The 21,269-nt window shown below is 39.0% G+C and overlaps 1 protein-coding gene across 3 annotated transcripts in view; it reads left to right on the plus strand.

Annotated features, from left to right (window-relative positions):
- Positions 1-20,890, plus strand: part of pdlim2 (PDZ and LIM domain 2 (mystique)) — a 70,102-nt gene extending 49,212 nt beyond the window's left edge. For all 3 annotated transcript variants that reach the window (XM_077223494.1, XM_077223496.1, XM_077223495.1), the window contains exons 7-10: positions 11,989-12,107; positions 17,227-17,366; positions 18,762-18,873; positions 19,701-20,890. In XM_077223494.1, coding sequence (XP_077079609.1) covers positions 11,989-12,107; positions 17,227-17,366; positions 18,762-18,873; positions 19,701-19,893 — 564 coding nt within the window. In that variant the 3' untranslated portion in view covers positions 19,894-20,890. The remainder of the gene's footprint in view (positions 1-11,988; positions 12,108-17,226; positions 17,367-18,761; positions 18,874-19,700) is intronic.
- The last annotated feature ends 379 nt before the right edge of the window (positions 20,891-21,269 follow it).

Raw genomic sequence — 21,269 nt, forward strand, 5'->3', positions numbered from 1 at the left:
GATCAGTTGCTGTCCCAGCCTCAAAACAAGTCTCTTACCAGTCAGCTTCCTCTCTTTCTTAGACTGCTTCTCGGTGAAGAAATAATAAGATTTGCGCTTCCAGTCAGAGCACAGACTAAAATCCTTTTTGGCTTGGTCTGTCTTCCTCCTCCCACCTCTCTTCCTTTTTCTCGCTTCCTGAGATGCTCCACCGGGACAAAGTACTATTTCAGGTTGGACTTGAAAACATGGGGGCTCTGTTGTACTTTGCAAGTGTGTTAGACACTAATAGTCTGCTGTTGATAAATCTAGAGGTTTACCTCTAGTCACCATATCAGAGTCACCATACCGTCCCATGGCAACTGATCTGAAAGACCTAAACCTGCTGGGGTTTATGGGGTAGTTTTTGCTCGTGCAGAGATGGGGCCTGGTTTTCAGTGCAGTTTAACTAAATAGACCTGAATGGACTGGCAACATTCCATACATTGTCGGGGTAACCAAGAATTTTTCTCTTGCTCTGTCACATCAGGCTCCAAATATTGTTCCAAAAATTACACTTTAAAGAGAAATCATAGAAAAAACATGCAGATTTGAAGCAACATGAGTATATTTTTAATTTATAATCATACCCTCTCTCTCATGTTGTTTCAAACCTGTAAGACTTAACTTTTTTGTTTTTCCAACAACACACAAAAAAAAAAAAAAAACGGGAAGTTGAAGCACTTTTGTATTCCAGAGGTTTATTATTATTTTTATTTATGTATATTAATTTAGTCTTTCTTATACTGTTCAAGCTATAAGTATATTTCTCTTGTCTGCATTCTGCTTCTGCTTGCAGACAGTCCGCATAATCTTCACATTTCATCATAAGAACAGTACAAAATCTCGGCGCCCGCACTGTGAATGTGCAGCTTACTTTTGAAAAAACAAGGGACCAGGTTCAGGGCATAAAGAAAAGTATGTGTGACGTTCACCCCTAAAGCCTGCATGAAAACATCCTTAGAAACAGTTACTATGACTGACTTTCTGTAGTAAAGAGGTGGAGAGAGACACACAGCAAATTAAACAGAAAGCAGACAGACAAAGTGATACTGAGACCAGTAGCAGAGAACAGGAGACACGGTCATCCAGGTGGCTCCTATCAAGCAGTGGTTTATGAAGCTCACTAATTACTCCATAAACTCCAACTGTCAGGCATGGTTTAGATGGAGATCATTATCTCTATTAGCATGAGTGATGCAGAGCCGCCTGGCCAGACTTTGAGCTTTAATTCAATAACTTGTTGTTTTCCTTTTGTTGTCTCTTTCCTGTTCATTCTTCATACTGTAGACCGTACAACAGATCATGCCTGTGTTTGGACGCATACCCTCTTTTCAGTGGAATAAAAGTATGGTTACAGTGAATTACTATTTGTATCGCTTAAAAGGTGTATTATTTCAACCTATAGGACCGTTTAATGGTACATATATTCTGAATGTACACGCTTTGTCACAACTTGAACTGACATTTAATGTGGTTCAAGCTCGACTTACTATCATTTAGCTATGACTTATATGTGAAGCATTTCATTCATGAAAGAGTCCTATAAACAGAAAAATGGATGGAAAAAAGATTAACTACCATCCATCTAAGGACAGTCAGACATGGTAACTATTGGTGACTGAGTATGTCTCTGTTTTTGTCACTCAGTTTTCCTCTTTCTGGGGTTAGATTCAAGTGTGGAGAGGAGGTTGGGGGCCATAATAATCTTCATGAAGTCCACAGCTTTAACAAGGTCCTAATGATTGCCAGATGTCTAATGAGTTTGATTCTCAACTGCAGTTGGACCACTTTCACATTTCTTCATTAGGAAAGAAGTGTGTGCTAGTATTGTCCAGCATGCTATGCACTCTGAGGCTGTTATGGTAGCACTGTTTTCGCCCACCGTGTGCACACTGAATTCCTTGTGGCGTACTTTGAAAATGTGCCCTTGGCCTTGTTCTTCTGTTAACTTTTTGTGTTTCACAGTTTCTGGCCACACAGATGCAAATGTCCCAGTTCACCTTGTTTACAACATGATTTTTTTAGTCTTCTGGCAGTATTTATTTCTAAATGTGAGACTGTAAAATGCGTTTCATATAAATGGAAAAACTGCAATCCAGTTGGACACCAATAGTCATATTATGCATCAACCACCAAACCATTGTAGGTGTACCACCAGCGGAGTACTTGCGTCTCTCAGCGCCATTTGACATTCTTTCCTTTTTTACTTTTGAGTATTTTGAACCCTTCATTTAATTCAGCAGTTAATTTTCTGCCACATTTTACACTGGGTAAAATGAGGGTTTACACAGATCTGCACTGGGTCACTTTGCTTGTACCAAAATCCCATAGTATAAGACAGTATTTGAAGGCCCTCAAATATATTTCTGGTGCTTCTGTTTGTGTTCCAGGAGTGCTATATTATAATATGCAATCATTTTTAAATTAAATTAAATATTTCCAAATAATTTCAGAAGTTTCAATAACTGAATGTTTAACCTTTTTATTACCAATGAATTTACATGACTTTCTAGTAGTTCTTGATTTAAAAAATAAATAAATTGTTAAAGAATTTTTACTTTCAAAACAATCCCACAAAATGAGCCATTATTGGAGCTCCGTTAAATAAATGATAATTTTCACTTGACTTATCATGTGATAAGAGTAAGGTGAGATGACTGACAAAGACGATGGTTGAGAATTTGATGCACAACAGATCCTGAGTGTCATTGACAAATCTTGTAAAATGTGCGGTCAGTACCACCACAATCGTGAATTCAAAACTGAAAGTGATTTAGATATCCAGGACATTAATAGTGTCTTTGTGATGCCCGCAAATTCGTAAAAAGTGAAAACGAGCACGCGTTCGAAAGCGATTTCAATTCCACGCATATTGATAGAAGCTTCTTAATGCCCGCAAATTATAAACAAATGTTATACCCTTAATCCACAAGGATGCCTGCTGTCACCCTTCCTGTTCCTTTTTGCCATTGACTGGATTATGAAAGAATCAACGAGAGAGCAAAATAATTGAATCTCGTGGACCTAGCTCAATGACCTGGACTTTGCTTACGACCTTGCACTTCTCTCCCACAACAAACAGCAGATGCAAGAGAAAACGGATGTAGTGTTAACTATATAATCTCAGATTGGCCTCAACATTAACAGTGAATAAGACAAAGATCCAGTCATGCTGGGGATGGATAGGGCACACTCTTTGTAAAACATCAACCAACATCAACAGGCAGTCATTGAAGTGGAACCCCCCAGGAAAGCGGAGAAGAGGCCATCCAAGAAACACCTTGCGATGTGACCTTGAGGCTGACATCACTGAGATGGGCTACACCTGAAACCAGCTGGAAAGAATGGCCAAAGACAGGAATCTGGAGATCTGTGGTTGGCGGCCATACCCTGGTAAGGGAGACAGGCATAAATAAGTAGTAAATAAACCAGATTTGAGAATCTGGCCTGAAGCTATGGTCAAATGAGAATCGCTGGCCCGATATGCGAGTCGTTCTTGCCCAAAGGAAGTCTCACTCTGTAAGTCTATACACCTTTGCCACCTTTATATCTTGAATGAGTCTTGTCAATTTCCCATCTGCCTGTAAAACGGTCACTCTTTGGATGTTTTTAAAGGTTACAGCACTGTTGTTTTTAAACTGTTGTGTATAAAAGTCTCTGGAGGTCAGCCGTTTGTGCGCTACAGAAACCAGCACAGCTGGCATCAACTACCATCACAGATTCAACTAAACATCTTAACCAGGTCCGCATCTGTTTGTTGCAGCTGTGTGATGCATATCCTTTGGTTATTTGTTGAAATTGTATTTTAATTTTGACTTGCTATAGCTGTCATGCATAGTTGCTGCATAGTATTCCTCACATAAACATAATATCATTATCTTGTGACACTATTGGGTCAGGACTGTGTCACGCTGTCTGGAGTAGCAACATGCAAACACATGCTTAGAATTTCTTTCATTGTCTCTGTTTCTCTACACATGCTGAAAGTCTGTGTTTGATGTACTTTTAGTAAACATGTGTGTCCTTACACCACACTCACAACCAAATCAAAGGCATCTGAATGAGTTCAAAGCCCAATGAAGATTGTCTGAATTAGTTTAAGGAGATAAGAAGGGCATGGGTTATGTACACAAACATCTACCTGAATCTAGGTTTAATTTGTTTTTTTTTATTGTTCCGGATCCTTTAACATTGCTGTATCGGACGGTCAAATGATATCCTATTTCTGTCTTGATCGATTTCCACTTTTCTTTTAAAAAGCTTTTCTAACATTTCTAACCGACCAAAACGGTGACATAATCCCTTTTGAATCTCGACAGATGTTTTCGCTTGTAACTCAGATTCCTACAGCATACATTAATCAGATGGTCACGTGGGTTTCCATTTTGGAATTTTGTTAATTTCGTTTTTTCATACATTGGGCATGTATCATTTAGAGCAGTGATTGTCAAACTTGTTGACTCAAATCGGCAGGTAATAATAAAAAATAACATTTTTAAAAATTGTGGGTGGGTCACAGGTGGATGAGAAATGTGTTGATTTTATTAAAGCCATGGACCGGTCATTTCACGGTAAAACACAACGAACGTATACAAGCTGTAAGTTATGTTTTGAGTAAATGTTCATTTAAAAGCAGCCTTCAAGCGTAATATGTTACCATATCATCGCGCTTAACACTGAGATTTTGAATAAGTCTAATAATTACATTTTAAAAATTAGGTTTCCTCATATTCAAGATTTTCAAGACCGTAGGAATCCTGTTTTTTGAGGGCGCAAAATAGTTATCTTAATTTTTAAGTCCTCTTGAGGTCCCTTTTTGAAGTTTTCTGACACCTGGTAAAGAGCCACTGATCTAGAGACTCTTGTTTTTTTTTCTACTAAATGTTTTTTCTAATACTTTTGTAAAACTTCTATAGACTGTGGTGGTCAGGGCCAAGAACAGGCAGGACAGGTAGTGAGCAGATAAGATTGATTTCTTCCAACCAAAAGGACCAAAAAATAATATACAGGGGCAGACATAACGAAAGTCATTTTTAAAAAGTCCCCTCAAAAAGATGGAAGTTAACTGAAACTAACAAAAATTAAACAGGCCTAAAAATAAATGAACACATTTTACAAACTTAATGAGAAACAAGAATTTCCAGAAAAAAAAGTTGGAACAAGAAAATAACCAGGAAATCCTCATTACTACTCTTTTCCCATCCGTTTCTCCATTTAGTCTTGTGACGATCTTCCCTTGAGGTAGATGAATGTTAGACAGTGATGATGTCATGCTCTGGGGGCATATGGACAATCTGAAACACCAGAACTAATTTTCGTGTTTTTCATATCACTCTGATGCAGCTGAGGGTTTTAAGATCTAAATGGGTGACCCTAAAGCTGTACTTTTCTTTTGGGAAGCACCCACAATGCATTGCTCCAGTCAGACCTAACCATTCAGTATTTCAAAATGAAACCTGCTGACTAGAGCATCTGTATCCTGATCTTACAGGCGAGAGATCTTCACTTCTTCGAATAAACTCTCGACGTCTCCATGAAGCTCTGCTGAAGACATGGCTACAGCGAGTGTGCTAAACCCCAGTGCCTAATCTCAAAGTGTTTATTTTTCCCCCTGCATGTGCTGCACTGTGTCCTCTGATACATATTCATGCCATATGTACCACACAAAATGAACCATGCAGCAGGAAGCCCCAATCAGAAATGTTGTGGCTCGTGTGTAGAAAGGAGTTGTCGTGCACAAGTGTGCCGCAAGGGTGCTAAATCAAAATCATATGTGTGGTTTTTACATTATTATCATCTTAAACAAACCCGTGGCACGTCACTATAAACACACTCAGTGATAGCTTTTAAAAATTGAAACCATCATAAAAAGCAGGCTAAATCTAGTCGCATGCAATTGTGTGCACATTTTTGTATGGAAAAAGCAGAGACTAAGGAGGGGCAGATAAACTACTCGTAGAAATTAATGAGAGAAAACGTAAAGCTCAATATAATCCATGTAAGGCAGTCTTAACTGTCAGATAAAAAGAGCCAATTACGTTTTTGATTCTTTCCCCGTTTGTCATTAAACCCTAGCCCCCCCGCCCCAGTAAAACAAGCACCGTTTTATCAGAAGAGAAAATATGAAATATCAGTTGCCTTCGCCTACATGTTCTTTAAATTACAAAACAATTTTTTATGGTAACCATAGTTTATCAAAAAACCGTAGTTACTAGAGATATTTTTGGTTATATGGCTATTTTTCCACACGGAAGACATTGGTTACTGTGGTAACGTGAAACAAATTGACATGTTCTTAACACTGTTTGAAAGAGTTTTAACATCCTTTTTTTAACTATTGTATTTTTGTGGACAGTGTGGTTACCATGGTAAATTATTGTAAGCGTCCTTACCATACTGTATTGTAATTGTCTGTATTTATTTTTTGGTTCTAATTTTAATATTAGTGCATAATCTAATTAATATTCATGAGCTAATCCATGACCATTTTAAATCATCAGAAGCAGCACATCTGTGCACTTTTTCAACCCAAGTGCCACCGATGGTCGTGTAGATAGTCTGGTGGTGCTTGTGAATGTTTGTGTATGTGCAGTGCTGTCCTGGGGATGTTTAGAGGTCCTGATTACGGTACGGATGAAAGCTAATCAAGCACACTGACCTGTGCCAGCCAGAAGATAGACTTGAGTGTGTATGTGTGTGTGTGTGTGTGTGTGTGTTTGGGCTTTGAGGAAAAGCCTGTGATTGCACATGGACTTCCTTTCCTTTCCTTCTCATAACTTCAGTCCAACAAAAACACAGCTTACATCCTCACAGACACAGGACAAGAAGGGAATGCACCCCTTCCCCAGTAAAACACTTCACCAACACTATACATGGTCAAGCACAAATGCGATTGACCTGTTTGGATTTACTTTGCGTTTCATTGGTCACTGAACAGCCAAGGTCAATTCCAAGTCAATTAATGGAATGGCAAAGGCAGTTTACCTTCTCTTCCTTCCTCCTCCATGTTTGAGTCTGTTTGTTTCTCCCATTCTGATCATGTTTGGGTTTGACTGCATTCCTGGCAAGCTTGTCTAGATCTTAACTGCGTGCTGTTGATGGGTACCGCATCTATAAGCAGGCGAGAGCAGTGCCAGCTCAGTGAGTTACAGCTGCAAGCCCTCAGCGGGCCATTTGTGTCTAAAACTGTTTTGGGGGGGGGGGGTAATCTTGTCATACCTAAGGCCTGGAAAATTCCTCCTCTTTTCACCAGATCCATGTTATGTCCCGCTGTCAAGTCTCCCCTCACTGAATTTTAAGTGTGTTCCTCATGGACTGTTGGACCATTTTGCAATATATTTAAGGCTAACTGTTTTACGGTGCTTTCACACTTGGTTCAATTTCTTGGTCCACACTAATGGTGCTCTCTCCCCCCAGTGTTTCCCACAGGATTTTGTGAGACTATGGGCAAGTGAACCTCAGTCCACCTTATACATTAATTAGTTTAAGTTGTGCTTTGAAAGTTCAATATTGAGGGACCAATATCTAACTGGACTTTAAAGTGGAATGAGATCTTTTTAGTTGTGAGAGTCTGTCCACATTATATTCACACTGGTGTTTTTGAATAATAATAATAATAATATTTTCCCTAAGACAATAATGTATTACTATTGTAATACAACTGAACTGTGAAATAAATGTAAATGAAAAATGTATATTTCATAATCAGTAAATTACTTATTTTACTTTACTGTAGTAAAATTACAATACTTATGTCTTTTATTGTTCACTTTCATGCATTAAACCTCAGCTTTTATTTTGGTGGAAAACAGGTTTACAAACATGTCTAATTACAAATCTAGTGATACAATAACAAAGTGCAACAATACATACAGCGTAACTGGCGCAGTGGCGTACGTTGTGTTCCCCAATGCACATTAAACTCACACATGCAGACGCTGAGTGCCGCGCTTAACTCTAAATGAGTCCAAACTAAAGTCTGTGCATAGACATGTTTCAGTAAAATCGCAGCCTTTTGCAATTTGGTAAGGGCACTACCCTGAGCATCACCCACTTTCATTTTCAAACTCTGTTCTGTTGCATTGTTTTTCCATTACCTCATGGCAACCCTGCATCAACGCTCTGGTCTAGTTTACTCCCGGTCTGCGTCGGTTTGTGACCAAGAAGTCCTTTGCACGGTCTATTTCCAGTGATTTGTGCCTGGGTGTGTGAGGGGAAACTCGCTTTCTTCCAATCTTGTCAGATTGTGTTAAGAAACGGCAACATTGTTCTGCTTGATTTAAATTAGGTTGACTCGTTTGTTTTATGGTAGAACCAACTGATTGCTAACTGATGACAGGTGACAGCTTTATATTACATAACGGGGAAGAAACCAAGGGATAGGGTTAATGGACGAAAATATTGAAAACTAGAAAAAATGTGACTGGTGCTTGCACCATTATGTTAGCATATTCATAGGATTTTTAGTGGTTGCACTTGATGTGGCTCAAGTCCCAACTTCAATAAGTCTGTTTTATTGTCTACCAAGTGAAGATTTTGAATTTGATAACTTGGAAAATACCACAAGTGTGATTTGTAAATCGCATTGATTATTGGACCAATTAAGACCTTTGAACATGCATTGAAATTACTAGTCACATACTACTTGTGAATGAAAATGTGAGAATGATGAGAGCGAGAGTGTGGGGGTGGGGGGAGAAAAGAAGCAGGCAAAACAGTGAGAAAGCAGTTCCCAAACTATGGACATACAAAAGCAAATACTTGTAAACTTTTCCATGAAGTTTGTTGGAATGCCTGAATGCCATTGCTGCCATCCAGAAGAAGTTTAGACTACAGGAAACTTTTGTTTGGATCAAGAGAAAATGGGCACTTTCCTTCTTACAACTTATCCAAATAAACTAATCATTTTTTGACTCGGAGAAATGTTGTGAGCAATGAGTTACTCATTAAAACCATAACAATGCTTAAGGAAAAAATATTGGAAGTTGACTGTGGTCCTCCTTTATAAAATTGATATTTAACTTGTATATGACTCCCCCTAGTGGTCGGATTCTTAATTTACACCTCTCTGCCTCCCCTCCTGCCTTTCTTCCCCGCTAAGGGATAGTGGGGCAAGATGTGTCAGTAGTAGGTTTACCCCCAAAATTAATATATCTAATCTCCCAGTTAATCTATTAACAATCTTATGTATAAAACTATATAAGAATCTAATGTATATTTTTTTTATTAATATAATACATTTATTAAGAGTTAGTAAAATAAGCAATTCTATATAGATATAAAAAAAAGTTTATATTTTAAATATTTGTTTCACAATATATATTTTTTTTCTGGGTGCATATGAAAATAATATGCCGCCAATAAGACTTTGGATTGGGGTTGTGCATTAGTTTATTGTTTTTCCTGCTGTATTTGGTCATTTTTATTTGAAATGTTACTTTCTTTGAACTGTCAAGTCATGGGGAAAAGTTAGTTTACCTCAATTCTCTGTATTCTTACTTGCTAAATGTGTTTAAAGAATGTTTTAATGCAAATTTGTTCTCAGTTGAGTTTGCTTTAGTGTTTACCGCGAACACTTTCCAGCAGAGTAACTGATCGTCATTGCAGCTGATAATTGCTTCAAGTGGGCGGAAATGCTCTTGGCTGCACTTTTGTGAAACTTGATGGATGGAGCCAAAAAGACCCAGGTGGAAGTTGTCATTTTGGAGCTGGCCTGGGAACGGACTCTTCTATTTAGTGCAGCTGGTGTCAAAAGAGCTGCCCAGGACAACATCAATCAGCATTAGGGCCAAACATCTGTTAGCATGCCTTCTCTATCACTCTCATCTCTTTCCCAACAGTTCCGGTAGATATGCACGGCCATCGGGAACTTACAAGACCGGCACGACAAACTTTCCACACAGCTGCTCCTCTTGTGAATGTGAAATCGATTGTACTCGGTCTCTGTGACCAAGAATCCTGCTAAGATCACAGTCAAAGATTATCTGGAGACTAAGACCAGCTGAAATGTTGACAGATCTGCATACTTCCAGCTTTAGTCTGTATTAGGAATCAATTTTTCATCTTTTGTCCTGATGTGTGATGAAAGCCACGAGGTGTTGGAAGTGTGTCTTGTGGTCTAAGGAAGGGGCGTACACAGCATTTTCAACTAAAAACAGAAAACTTTTTATGCGTTTGGCCATTCATATACATGACAACAGTGTTTTGGGGGCCTGAAAACGCAACGGGATTCAAAGCGCAAGTTTTTGAAAACAATAGCTTTATCGTCTGTGTGTAAATACAAAAAAGGAAATTTGTGAAAACAGTGACATGCTTGTCATCTATAGGCACCTAGTGTTTCTTTACTAAGTGACATCTCCAAAAACTGACATGACATGAATAGAGCTTTTTAGTCGTTTTCCTGGATCCTTGTGAAAGGGAATGGTTTTGACAGCGCTGTATGCAAAAAAATAAAATAAAAAATACCCGCAGGAAAAACGTTTCCGGTTTTACATTGTTGTCATGTAAACATACTCTTAAGTCAGGTGTGCTAAACTCAGTTCCTGGAGAGCCACAGTTCTGCAGGGTTTAGCTTCATTAAAAGCACCTGATCCAGCTAATCAAGTCCTTCAGGCTTATTTGAAAGCTACAGGTTATGAGTGTTGAAGCAGGGTTGGAACTAAACTCTGTGTTCTGTCTCCACATTAATTATTCCTTTAAACGGTTTTCCAGAGTGTATCAAATCATGTTCCATGAGGAAACTTTAAGGAATTTGCCTGTACAAAGTCTGACTCCACAGATCTGAATGCATTTCTGTCCTCTGCATTTTTTTTTCTTCTTATCAGCTAATGGAGCATTTCCCCAAGTATATTCTAGAACAATTAAAGCATTTTTCATTTTCACATGTGTGGGACCCAATCTGGAACACTTATTGATCTGGAATAGGGATCTCATCATCATTTTAGACATCCTTTATGTGGATTTTGGTATAGTGATTTATGGTGTGGAGTTTCCGTATTGTGTGTGAAGGTAACGTAAAGGTGATTTCGTAACTCAAACTTCCGCTGAAACCACAGACTTCTCGCTGGTGACGTATGCAGGACTTTAATCATATTGTCCGTTTAATGCCCTTCCCTTTCTTACAGTCACTTCAGATGTGCCTTAATCCAATCAACAACTAAGTCCACGCTACTTTTATTTCATCTGGATTTTGAAATGCATTTCTAATGTTCAAACTGTCAAACTGTTCTGGTGTGAGCTGGAATGTGATTTTCAATGGAAATAGATCTGGGTTGATTGCTGGCTACTTGAAGGAAGAGCAATATTTCACATTCGTGTGTGTGTTTTTTTTTTAAATCTCTTCCACTCCAAGGCTTATTTTGGATTTCTGCCTGAATTTAACACACCCGAGTTTAAATATTCCCCCTACACGCATACAGTGTAGGACATTTAAAAAACTGGTGTCATTGTACAGAAAACCCTTCAAATTTACAAGATCAGATTGCAAAACTTCATAAATAGCATTGTATGTGTTTAAAATATTATGATAAACATACAAAATAGGCCTTTTTTAGAATCCTGTCATTGAAAGTCTGTAGTCAAATATATATATATATATATATATATATATATATATATATATTTTTTTTTTTTATTTTTTTTTTTTAACCATTTTGAAAAACTGCTTTCTGGTGCTGGTTACATTTATGCTTAAATATCTTGGTACTCCCTGGATTTTATCATTATTAAGAAAAAAAAACAAGGGTGGCAGTATTTCTGGCCTTTGGACTGAGCTTACACGCACACAAGGTTGCTCAACTCCAGACGTCTCTAAGCAACTGCAGGTGTCTCAGCATGGGGTATGAGACCGAGGGAAGATCCTTGGATTTTTCCGACATCTGCTGAGCATACACACACAATCTACGGATGTACATCTAACACTGCAAAGTGTGTTATTCTGACCTGTCCTATGTTCTGTGTATTCTGTAGGAGATCTCTTCCGTGGATTTCCGCAGTAACTCCGTATCAAGTCGGACTCCTACTCCCCCTGGACGATACTCTCCACACAGCCCCACTGAACGAGAGCCTCCTGTTTCCCCTCGACGCAGGTAAATATGCACATTTGCCTTGTTTCTCTTCTCAGGTCACCCAGAAGAACATTTTAATCTACATTACTAATAAAATTATTATTAAAATTATAATTTTACAAATTAATATGTAATACGGAAATAAATTGCATACAGTATTTAATTATTTAAGATTATTTCTTTAAAATGAGAATAAGAATGTTAGGTCTGGTTCAATTGCATAGTTTTTATTGCATCTTTTTCATATTGCATTTAAATCAATTTAAAAGTTCTCAGAACAGATTTATTTTGGCTCCTTCTGTCAGATGGCTTAATGACTCGCACTACATGGCTAATGTCCCAAAAATGCCTTTACTTTCTCACTTTGTCTTGCTTTCTAGAAATGGATAATATTATTTCTGCCCTTAATTCCAACCCCCCACCCCCCCCCCACCCTTCTCCCTCTTCTACATGCTAATGGCCCCACCCCCTTTTGCTCAACCAATAAGAAAATGTTGAAAACTATTATCTACACCCCTTTTCTGCTATCAACCAATACTAGGCATCCTAAAGTCACACCTTTCAGACTGAAACTCTCAACTTTCTTACATCTCGTCAAGACTCGACAGAGAGGGGTGTGTGTGTGTGTGCGCGTGTTTGCCGGAGTTTTAGATGTGTGTATCTGTGCAGTTGTCACCGTAGGCTCTGTTGTTCCAACAAGAGTTGAACTAGTTGGATAGGAATTTGTCTTTGTGTGCTTTTGAGGTAAGTCCAAACTATTCACACATCTTCCTCGAACTTACATGGCAAATGACAGGCTAGTCTGCAGGGGAAGATGAAATATCGTAATGTGAGACTAGCGCTCCGCTCTGTTCTCTGCACTGTAATGTGATGATGCTGCCTCGACTGTTTTCACTTTTCAATCTGAAGCCTGTTTAGCAAGATTGTAATCATATTTCAGCTGTGGGGGGTTGCAGATGGATGGAATGTTCTTTCTATGCATGTGTTGTCTTCACTTCAGGAAATAGTGGCGTTTAAATATTTAGAATGAGAAACATGAATACTTCCCCACTGCAGCTCTCATTTATGTCAGGGGATTGTGCATGCAACACGAGGGGGACAAACCAGTTCCTTTGAACCCCATATGATCCCCTATGATCCCCTATTCTATAACCTACTCTTTGGTTCAAGACAGTTGAGGTGGCGCACCCATAAAAATGTCCTGTGCCCCATGAATTTAGCCGTCGACCATGAGAGGTGCTGGGAGAGTTTTCAGTGGAAACTCAAACTCACTGTCTGGTTTCAATTTGAAGCATGTCTCATTGAACAGCCTCATGAAGATAGTGAACATGCCATTTATTTGGAGATTTATAGTGTCTTCAGATGCTTTTTCCTCAGTAATGACTATTCCAAATGCTGCTTTCTTTTTATTTTCGGTCATTTCTTGGACATCCTACTTTTTTGTCGAGTACCATATGGTAGCACACATTCCAACAAGCAAACAGTCATGTCAGCTATTAGATGCGGTCATGCAGGTTTCTTGTAACAACCACACCCAGAAACTCAATAAAGCCCTCGTGATGGACACTTTAAATCTCATTTGATACTGATATTGTAATTTTCCGCCTCTGTTTGATGTTACAGTAATAAGCATTCACTTTTTGTCAGGGCAAGAGTCCTGTTGGATTGTTTTGGCAACTGGTTAATCATTTCTCAGCCCATGTCATGGCCTTCGCACAAAACAGAAATCCTGATAACATTTGTTTTGACCGCTAACTCATTAGCAAACTATCACAAGGCCAATCCTGTCAATCCTGTTGTGTGCTTGCTCCAAAAAAAGGAACGACAGTAGGAACCAGATACAGCAAACATTTATTCAAACATATTAAATCCAGGCAAAACTGATAAATACAGAGATGCAAGGTTTGAATATATATATATATATATATATATATATATATATATATATATATATATATATATATATATATAAAATATGAATGCTTCGTATGCATGCATGTGTGTATGTATGTTTACAAAATCCTGTCATCAAACATCTCCTCCCTTCATCTTTTCATCCTCATCACCAAAAATGTGTTTTAGGTGGACAGATGAATACAGTACAAAGAACATGTAGGATGTTGGAAAATGAAGATGTATTTTCTGTTAACCAAATGCTTTATAATCTTCGATATTGCTTCAATCCAAACGAACAAGCGTGCTGGTATTTGTTGTGTAGTGACGGGTATGTTCAAGTAAGCCAGATCTGTGCAGATTTTGCGCATAACGTTGTATTTAATAGATCACATTGACTCACAAGTTGAGTATTTGCGCTAAATCTGCGTAGATTTTCCTTACACAAACTTCCCAAGCAAAGGGAGTAAACATAATAACACGCCAAATTGGCAAGTGATTTGACAGCGTCACCCACCTCAGTTGATTTTTACCCGCTTTTGGCCGGTTGACGGGTGTTAATTTCAAACCCTGCAGATATGGGCAAGGAATGCAAACAAAACTGACAAGCACACATGTAACATCCACAGAAGGACAACACCAGACAAAGAACATGAGAAAAACTTAGGTATTTACAGGTCCTTCTCAAAAAATTAGCATATTGTGATAAAGTTCATTATTTTCCATAATGTAGTGATAAAAATTTAACTTTTGATGTATTTTACATTCATTGCACACCAACTAAAATATTTCAGGTCTTTTATTGGTTTAATACTATATATGTGATTTGATTACGCCATATATGCCCTCTCGATCTTTGCGCTCCGCCCACTCTTTTCTACTGAAACAGCCTTCTTGCAGACTGAAAACGATGGGTGAAAGAGCTTTCTCTGTGGCAGCCCCCAGGTTGTGGAATGCACTTCCTTGAACGATTAGGAATGCTACAACATTAACGAGTTTTAAGAAACTGTTAAAAACCCATCTTTTTTAAGAAGGTGTTTGTGTCTTAATTGGTGTATGTTAATTTATCTTAATTTTTAATGCATTTACTTTTGTACTGTACTTGTAGCGCTTTGGGTACAAGAAAAGCGCAATATAAATAAAATTTATTATTATTATTATTACTGATGATTTTGGCATACAGCTCATGAAAACCCAAAATTCCTATCTCAAAAATCCGACCAATAAAAGAAGTGTTTTTAATACAAAAAAAGTCAACCTTCAAATAATTATGTTCAGTTATGCACTCAATACTTGGTCGGGAATCCTTTTGCAGAAATGACTGCTTCAATGCGGCGTGGCATGGAGGCAATCAGCCTGTGGCACTGCTGAGGTGTTATGGAGGCCCAGGATGCTTTGATAGCGGCCTTAAACTCATCCAGAGTGTTGGGTCTTACGTCTCTCAACTTTCTCTTCACAATATCCCACAGATTCTCTATGGGGTTCAGGTCAGGAGAGTTGGCAGGCCAATTGAGCACAGTAATAACATGGTCAGTAAACCATTTACCAGTGGTTTTGGCACTGAGCAGGAGCCAGGTCGTGCTGAAAAATGAAGTCAGATGGAAGCATGAAGTGCTCCAAAATCTCCTGATAGCTAGCTGCATTGACCCTGCCCTTGATAAAACACAGTGGACCAACACCAGCAGCTGACATGGCACCCCAGACCATCACTGACTGTGGGTACTTGACACTGGACTTCAGGCATTTTGGCATTTCCTTCTCCCCAGTCTTCCTCCAGACTCTGGCACCTTGATTTCCGAATGACATGCAAAATTTGCTTTCATCCGAAAAAAGTACTTTGGAACACTGAGCAACAGTCCAGTGCTGCTTCTCTGTAGCCCAGGTCAGGCGCTTCTGCCGCTGTTTCTGGTTCAAAAGTGGCTTGACCTGGGGAATGCGGCACCTGTAGCCCATTTCCTGCTGACGCCTGTGCATGGTGGCTCTGGATGTTTCTACTCCAGACTCAGTCCACTGCTTCCGCAGGTCCCCCAAGGTCTGGAATTGGTCCTTCTCCACAATCTTCCTCAGGGTCCGGTCACCTCTTCTCGTTGTGCAGCGTTTTTTGCCACACTTTTTCCTTCCCACGGACTTCCCACTGAGGTGCCTTGATACAGCACTCTGGGAACAGCCTATTTGTTCAGAAATTTCTTTCTGTGTCTTACCCTCTTGCTTGAGGGTGTCAATGATGGCCTTCTGGACAGCAGTCAGGTCGGCAGTCTTACCCATGATTGCGGTTTTGAGTAATGAAACAGGCTGGGAGTTTTTAAAAGCCTCAGGAATCTTTTGCAGGTGTTTAGAGTTAATTGGTTGATTCAGATGATTAGGTTAATAGCTCGTTTAGAGACCCTTTTCATGATATGCTAATTTTTTTAGAATTTTGGGTTTTCATGAGCTGTATGCCAAAATCATCAGTATTAAAACAATAAAAGACCTGAAATATTTCAGTTGGTGTGCAAGGAATCTAAAATATATGAAAGTTAAATTTTTATCATTACATTATGGAAAATAATGAACTTCATCACAATATGCTAATTTTTTGAGAAGGACCTATATACATAAGGGGTGATTGGCAAACAAGACATACCTAGGAGGAACAATCAGGAGCTAATCAGGGTGTAAGGGTAACAAACAAGGCAGTCAAGACAACAATGTAAACCGAACACAGGAGGGAACACAGAAACATGGCAACATAGAATAGTCTTCAATATAAGTCCTTTACAAGACACGGGAACCCAGGCTGGGATCATGAGACACTCTCACTCTGCAGCCCAGTCTTTACTCGATAAAAAATGCAACCAAATTTAACCAATGTTTTATATGAAATCTGTCATAAAGGATATTCATTTTGTAGTCTTTGAAAAGATTGGTTTCTTGTCAAGACTATGAGTTATAATATGCTCAAAATAGCACAGCAGACATTACAGTATACACTATCCATAGACTCAGAATCGCTTATGAAGTTGCCATGAAAGCATAAGCACTTTTGCCTTCAAGGCATTTGTAATCATATCTGTAGTACAAAACCAGGACTGATCCCTCCATAATGAAACCCTAATGTGGGTATATTTTCTACATAATTCAGAGATGGAGATGGAAGATTACGGAGGCCCTTCATTCTTACTACAGATATAGACATCGCTGGTTGGTTGTATTTTTAAGGTGGTGTCAAGTTTAACTTGTAGATGAATGAACTCTTTCTCTCTTTCAGCTCAGACTTTGCCATGCAGAGGTTTGACAGAGAATCCGAGGTGTACAAGATGATTCAGGAGAACAAAGAGTCACGTGCGGCTCCTCGCCAATCCAGCACCTTCAAGATGCTGCAGGAAGTGCTGGAAGCTGATGAGAAAGGTTTGTATGAATGTCACAGGCTGAGGCTCTGTTTACACGAGAGCGATTCCGGGTGAAAATCTAAAAATATTTTATCGGATGTGCCTTTCGTTTACACGTTAACAGCGTTTTGGGGGCTTAAAAACGCAAAAAAGTGAAACCACCCTCCAGAGTGGAAATCTTAAAAACACTCCACCGTTCCCATCTAAAGGGTAAAAACGCAAATCTGCTCACGGTGGCTCTCGTCGCGTACGCGTTTACGTCACAGGCATGCGCCAGTACAGGAAAATAACAACCGACATGTCAGATTATTTCCATACGTCGGACTTTCAAGTTGCCCTAGCGTCTCTGATAAACGTACAAGAGTCTTTTCAGCATAGACATCATATAGATAGACGCCCTATCTACCGCTACTGCCTATTGGCGCGGACGAGCCGTGGGGCCGCCATCTTAAACCGGTCACCCGCTCCGCTCAGTGTAATCTGTTTGGCAGGTGCAATGAGCTGCCAGCGCATTTAATTAACCATATCTCACTGAATACCGAACTGATTTTCACGCGTGTTTTTTTGCTGCAAAGGTCATACACGTAGCTACGATACAGGACACATTGAATATTTTGTTCACAAAATACAACCAATAGTACGGTAATGTTAAATGTTGTAATCTTACTTGTGAAAAGTAATCCCAGAGTGTTGGTCCGCCGATTTGAGCAGGAATATGCTGCACAGTGCTCTGGCATCTACTGCTGCTATGCAACGCAAATAGGCTTATGACCGGTTTAAGATGGCGGCTGCATTTCTTGCGCCACAGCGGCCAATAGGGCATCTAGTCTCTATATGATATCTATGCTTTTCAGCAGTTGTACAAAATATTCTCAGACATTGGTGTGTTTGTGTGGCAGTGCTTCATATTGCCACCTAGCCGCCTGGAGTCCATACTACATCGAATTTCACACACTTTTGCGTCACCATATGCACGCATATTTCCCCCCCATAGCGCTCGTCTAAACGCAGAATAAAAAGTGATAACGCACCTCCACTTTTGCGTTTTCTCTTCAGATCGTTTCCGTGTAAACATAGCCTTAGACATTCAATGAACGTCTAACAAAGTCTAGTTCACATTTTTCACAATTGTTTTGAAATTATTGAAACAATAATAATAATAGACCAGCTTAGGTGTTGGTTATAAAAAACATGTGAAAAAGAAAAACATCAGAAAGTGTTCTGTTTTATTTCGGTTGTCAGAAGACACCATGGTGTAAAAGCTTTAAGCGCATGCTTAATGTTTTAAAGGACATTAAGCATAAATTAAACTGCTATAAGTGAAGGTGAGCTTTGGACAAATTCAATGATGGTGGAGGTAAAAGGGAAATGATGTTTCCTTCAGGCGCTGTAATATTTTTTTTTGTATTCACAGAGGGCGCCATCCTTTTTCCAAGCAAGTTGTCGCCAAGCCCTTCCAAGATCACATCCTCCGTTTCTGGAGTGCAGAAACACCACACCTGTGAAAAATGTGGCACCAGTATTGTGTAAGATAAAACACCTGAATCCCTCACTTTCTGCACACAGTCCATTCTACTGTATGTCCTTTGCACAGGCACGCTGGGATTGCTTAAGAGGTTAATGAGCCGGTAACTTTGTGTTGGGTTTAGCCTTTAGGGAAGAATCGTTCTCATCATCTTTTCACGTTTATTAAAGTTGATGATTTAGTATGACTGAGACAAAACCATCTCAGTGGTAATTCGTTCATATAATGTATGACCATGTGAGAATTACACTTCAACACCTTCATAAAGTGAGTCAAACACTTTACAAAACCTAGACAGCAATTTTAAGGCACCTTAGGTGCATCCTCAACAAGAACATTGTTGTCTAAAGGTACCACCTTTTGACAACAATCTAATTTACTTCAGTGCTATTTCAAATGCATCCCATAAAGCACCTTATGAACTTGTTTCACACACTACCAGACTTTCAAGTTATTCAGAACACAACAAATTAACACAGAAACATGTGCTTTATTGCTAGGAGATGCCTGTAAAATGAAAACAATGTGTTCTAAAATCAATTCAAAATATCAAACATGTTTGATATCCTCCAACTGGATGGAATCAGAGTTTGAAGTTAAAGGGATGTCTGTGCCCATCATACACCAAATCGGTCAACTCTGACTGCTCAAAATCTACTAGCATTAACCAGACTATAAATCAGGCAAAAATCTAGCCAAAGTCATGTAGTGTATTTCAGCATTAATGAGATAATGAGCTCGTTGTTGACTACTAAGTAGGCTGCTAAGTTATAGAACAGGCCTTGTGTTCAGTGACTTTAAAAGTTATATCTCTCCTTCCCCTTTCAGCACTCAGGCTGTGAGGATCACAGATGACTGTTTCCGTCATCCAGAGTGCTACACCTGTACAGAATGTGGACTCAACCTAAAGATGCGCGGTCACTTTTGGGTGGAGGACAACATGTTCTGTGAGAAACACGCCAGGGAAAGATACCTGGCTCCCAGCGGTAGCCCTCGCTCTGTTGTGTCCCCACACCACTGAGACGCCCAATCAGCCGCCCTCCTGACACCACGTCCAACTCCTCTAGTTGGCTAGGAGCATAGGGAGGAGAAGATGATTTCATTTTTACGTTGTCCAATGTGAGCCAAATAAGAGTGGTTTGGCATAATGTCACTTGAAGCTTTGGGACCTGGCACAGTTGAGTCTTCTCCTCCAGGTATTGTTACATCCCCACAACTAGAGACTATTGGATTTGGAAGGGGGCGTCTGCATTAGAGTGTGTGCTATTTATATAACAGTCAGCATATTACAGTTGAATTTCTACGTTGCCTGCCACTTCCACATGTTGTATTATGCTTAGAAAACAGCTTGTTTCGATAGACATTTAACTTGGGTTTATCTTAAATAGTTTGTATTTTTGGCTGAAATTTGTAGAGCTTTTCCATAAACCGTGACTCAAATGGTTAGATGCAAGTGGGCATCAGCAGCGCTAATGCATACAGGACTGGTTTCCTTAGTGTGTTTGTGTGTGTGAATAGTTGTAAACGGTTTCATATATTGCAGTTTGCACCTGTTTGAAGGGTTTGATGATTACTTGGAAGTGATTCTTAGTTTGATGTATATTTCTCCCTTCATAAAAAGAAACTATCATCCACAACAAATCCTCCATACACACGCATTTAGTTTATTTGCCATTTGCTTTGTATTAAATAAGGGAAATCTAAGAAATTATGATAAATATGTGTAAATATGTTTATTTTTCACTTTAAACTGTGTTTGGACTGAGCCGGAGGGTTTTGCACGCACTTGTTTGTGTTCAGGGTTGCATGTTTCATTTTGACTGTATTGTGTATTTTTGGGTGAGAGAGGTTTGATCATGCTCAGATACACAGCTGTGTACTTTGAATGCAGGAGAAACAAGTATCAGAGTGAAAACATCAAGCCAAGGTCAGATGAATTGTGAATCCTCACATTGTGTTTGATGGGTTGCCTCTCTTTACCTTTTCAGTTTCAAATAAAAACTTTAATTATCAGCGGATTAATTGTTTTGTCTATTTTGCTTCATTAGGGTATTTTGGTCAAATTCCATATTAATTTTCCTATTTTATTTAACTATAAGATGCTTCAGTAAGAATCAAAGTGAACTGATATTTTCCATTAAAAGGTTTGACTCACAGAAGTAGTAATAAAATAACTAAACAGAACTTAAATGATTAGTTCACTTCAGAATTAAAATGTCTGGTAATACTTTTATTTTGATAGTCCACTTTAGACATTCTACTAACTATAAGTAACTTTGCAGCTACATGTCAACTATCTGTCAGAGTATTAGTAGACTTTCTGCTTAATATTTGCTAACACTTTAATTTGTTGGTCCCCCAAAAGACATTCTACTGACTATAAGTAACTTGGCATCT

Source organism: Siphateles boraxobius, unplaced genomic scaffold (genome assembly GCF_051911475.1).
Source record: "Siphateles boraxobius isolate OS27281-9 unplaced genomic scaffold, OSU_SipBor_1 9, whole genome shotgun sequence".
In the NCBI taxonomy this organism is placed as follows: Eukaryota; Metazoa; Chordata; class Actinopteri; order Cypriniformes; family Leuciscidae; genus Siphateles; species Siphateles boraxobius.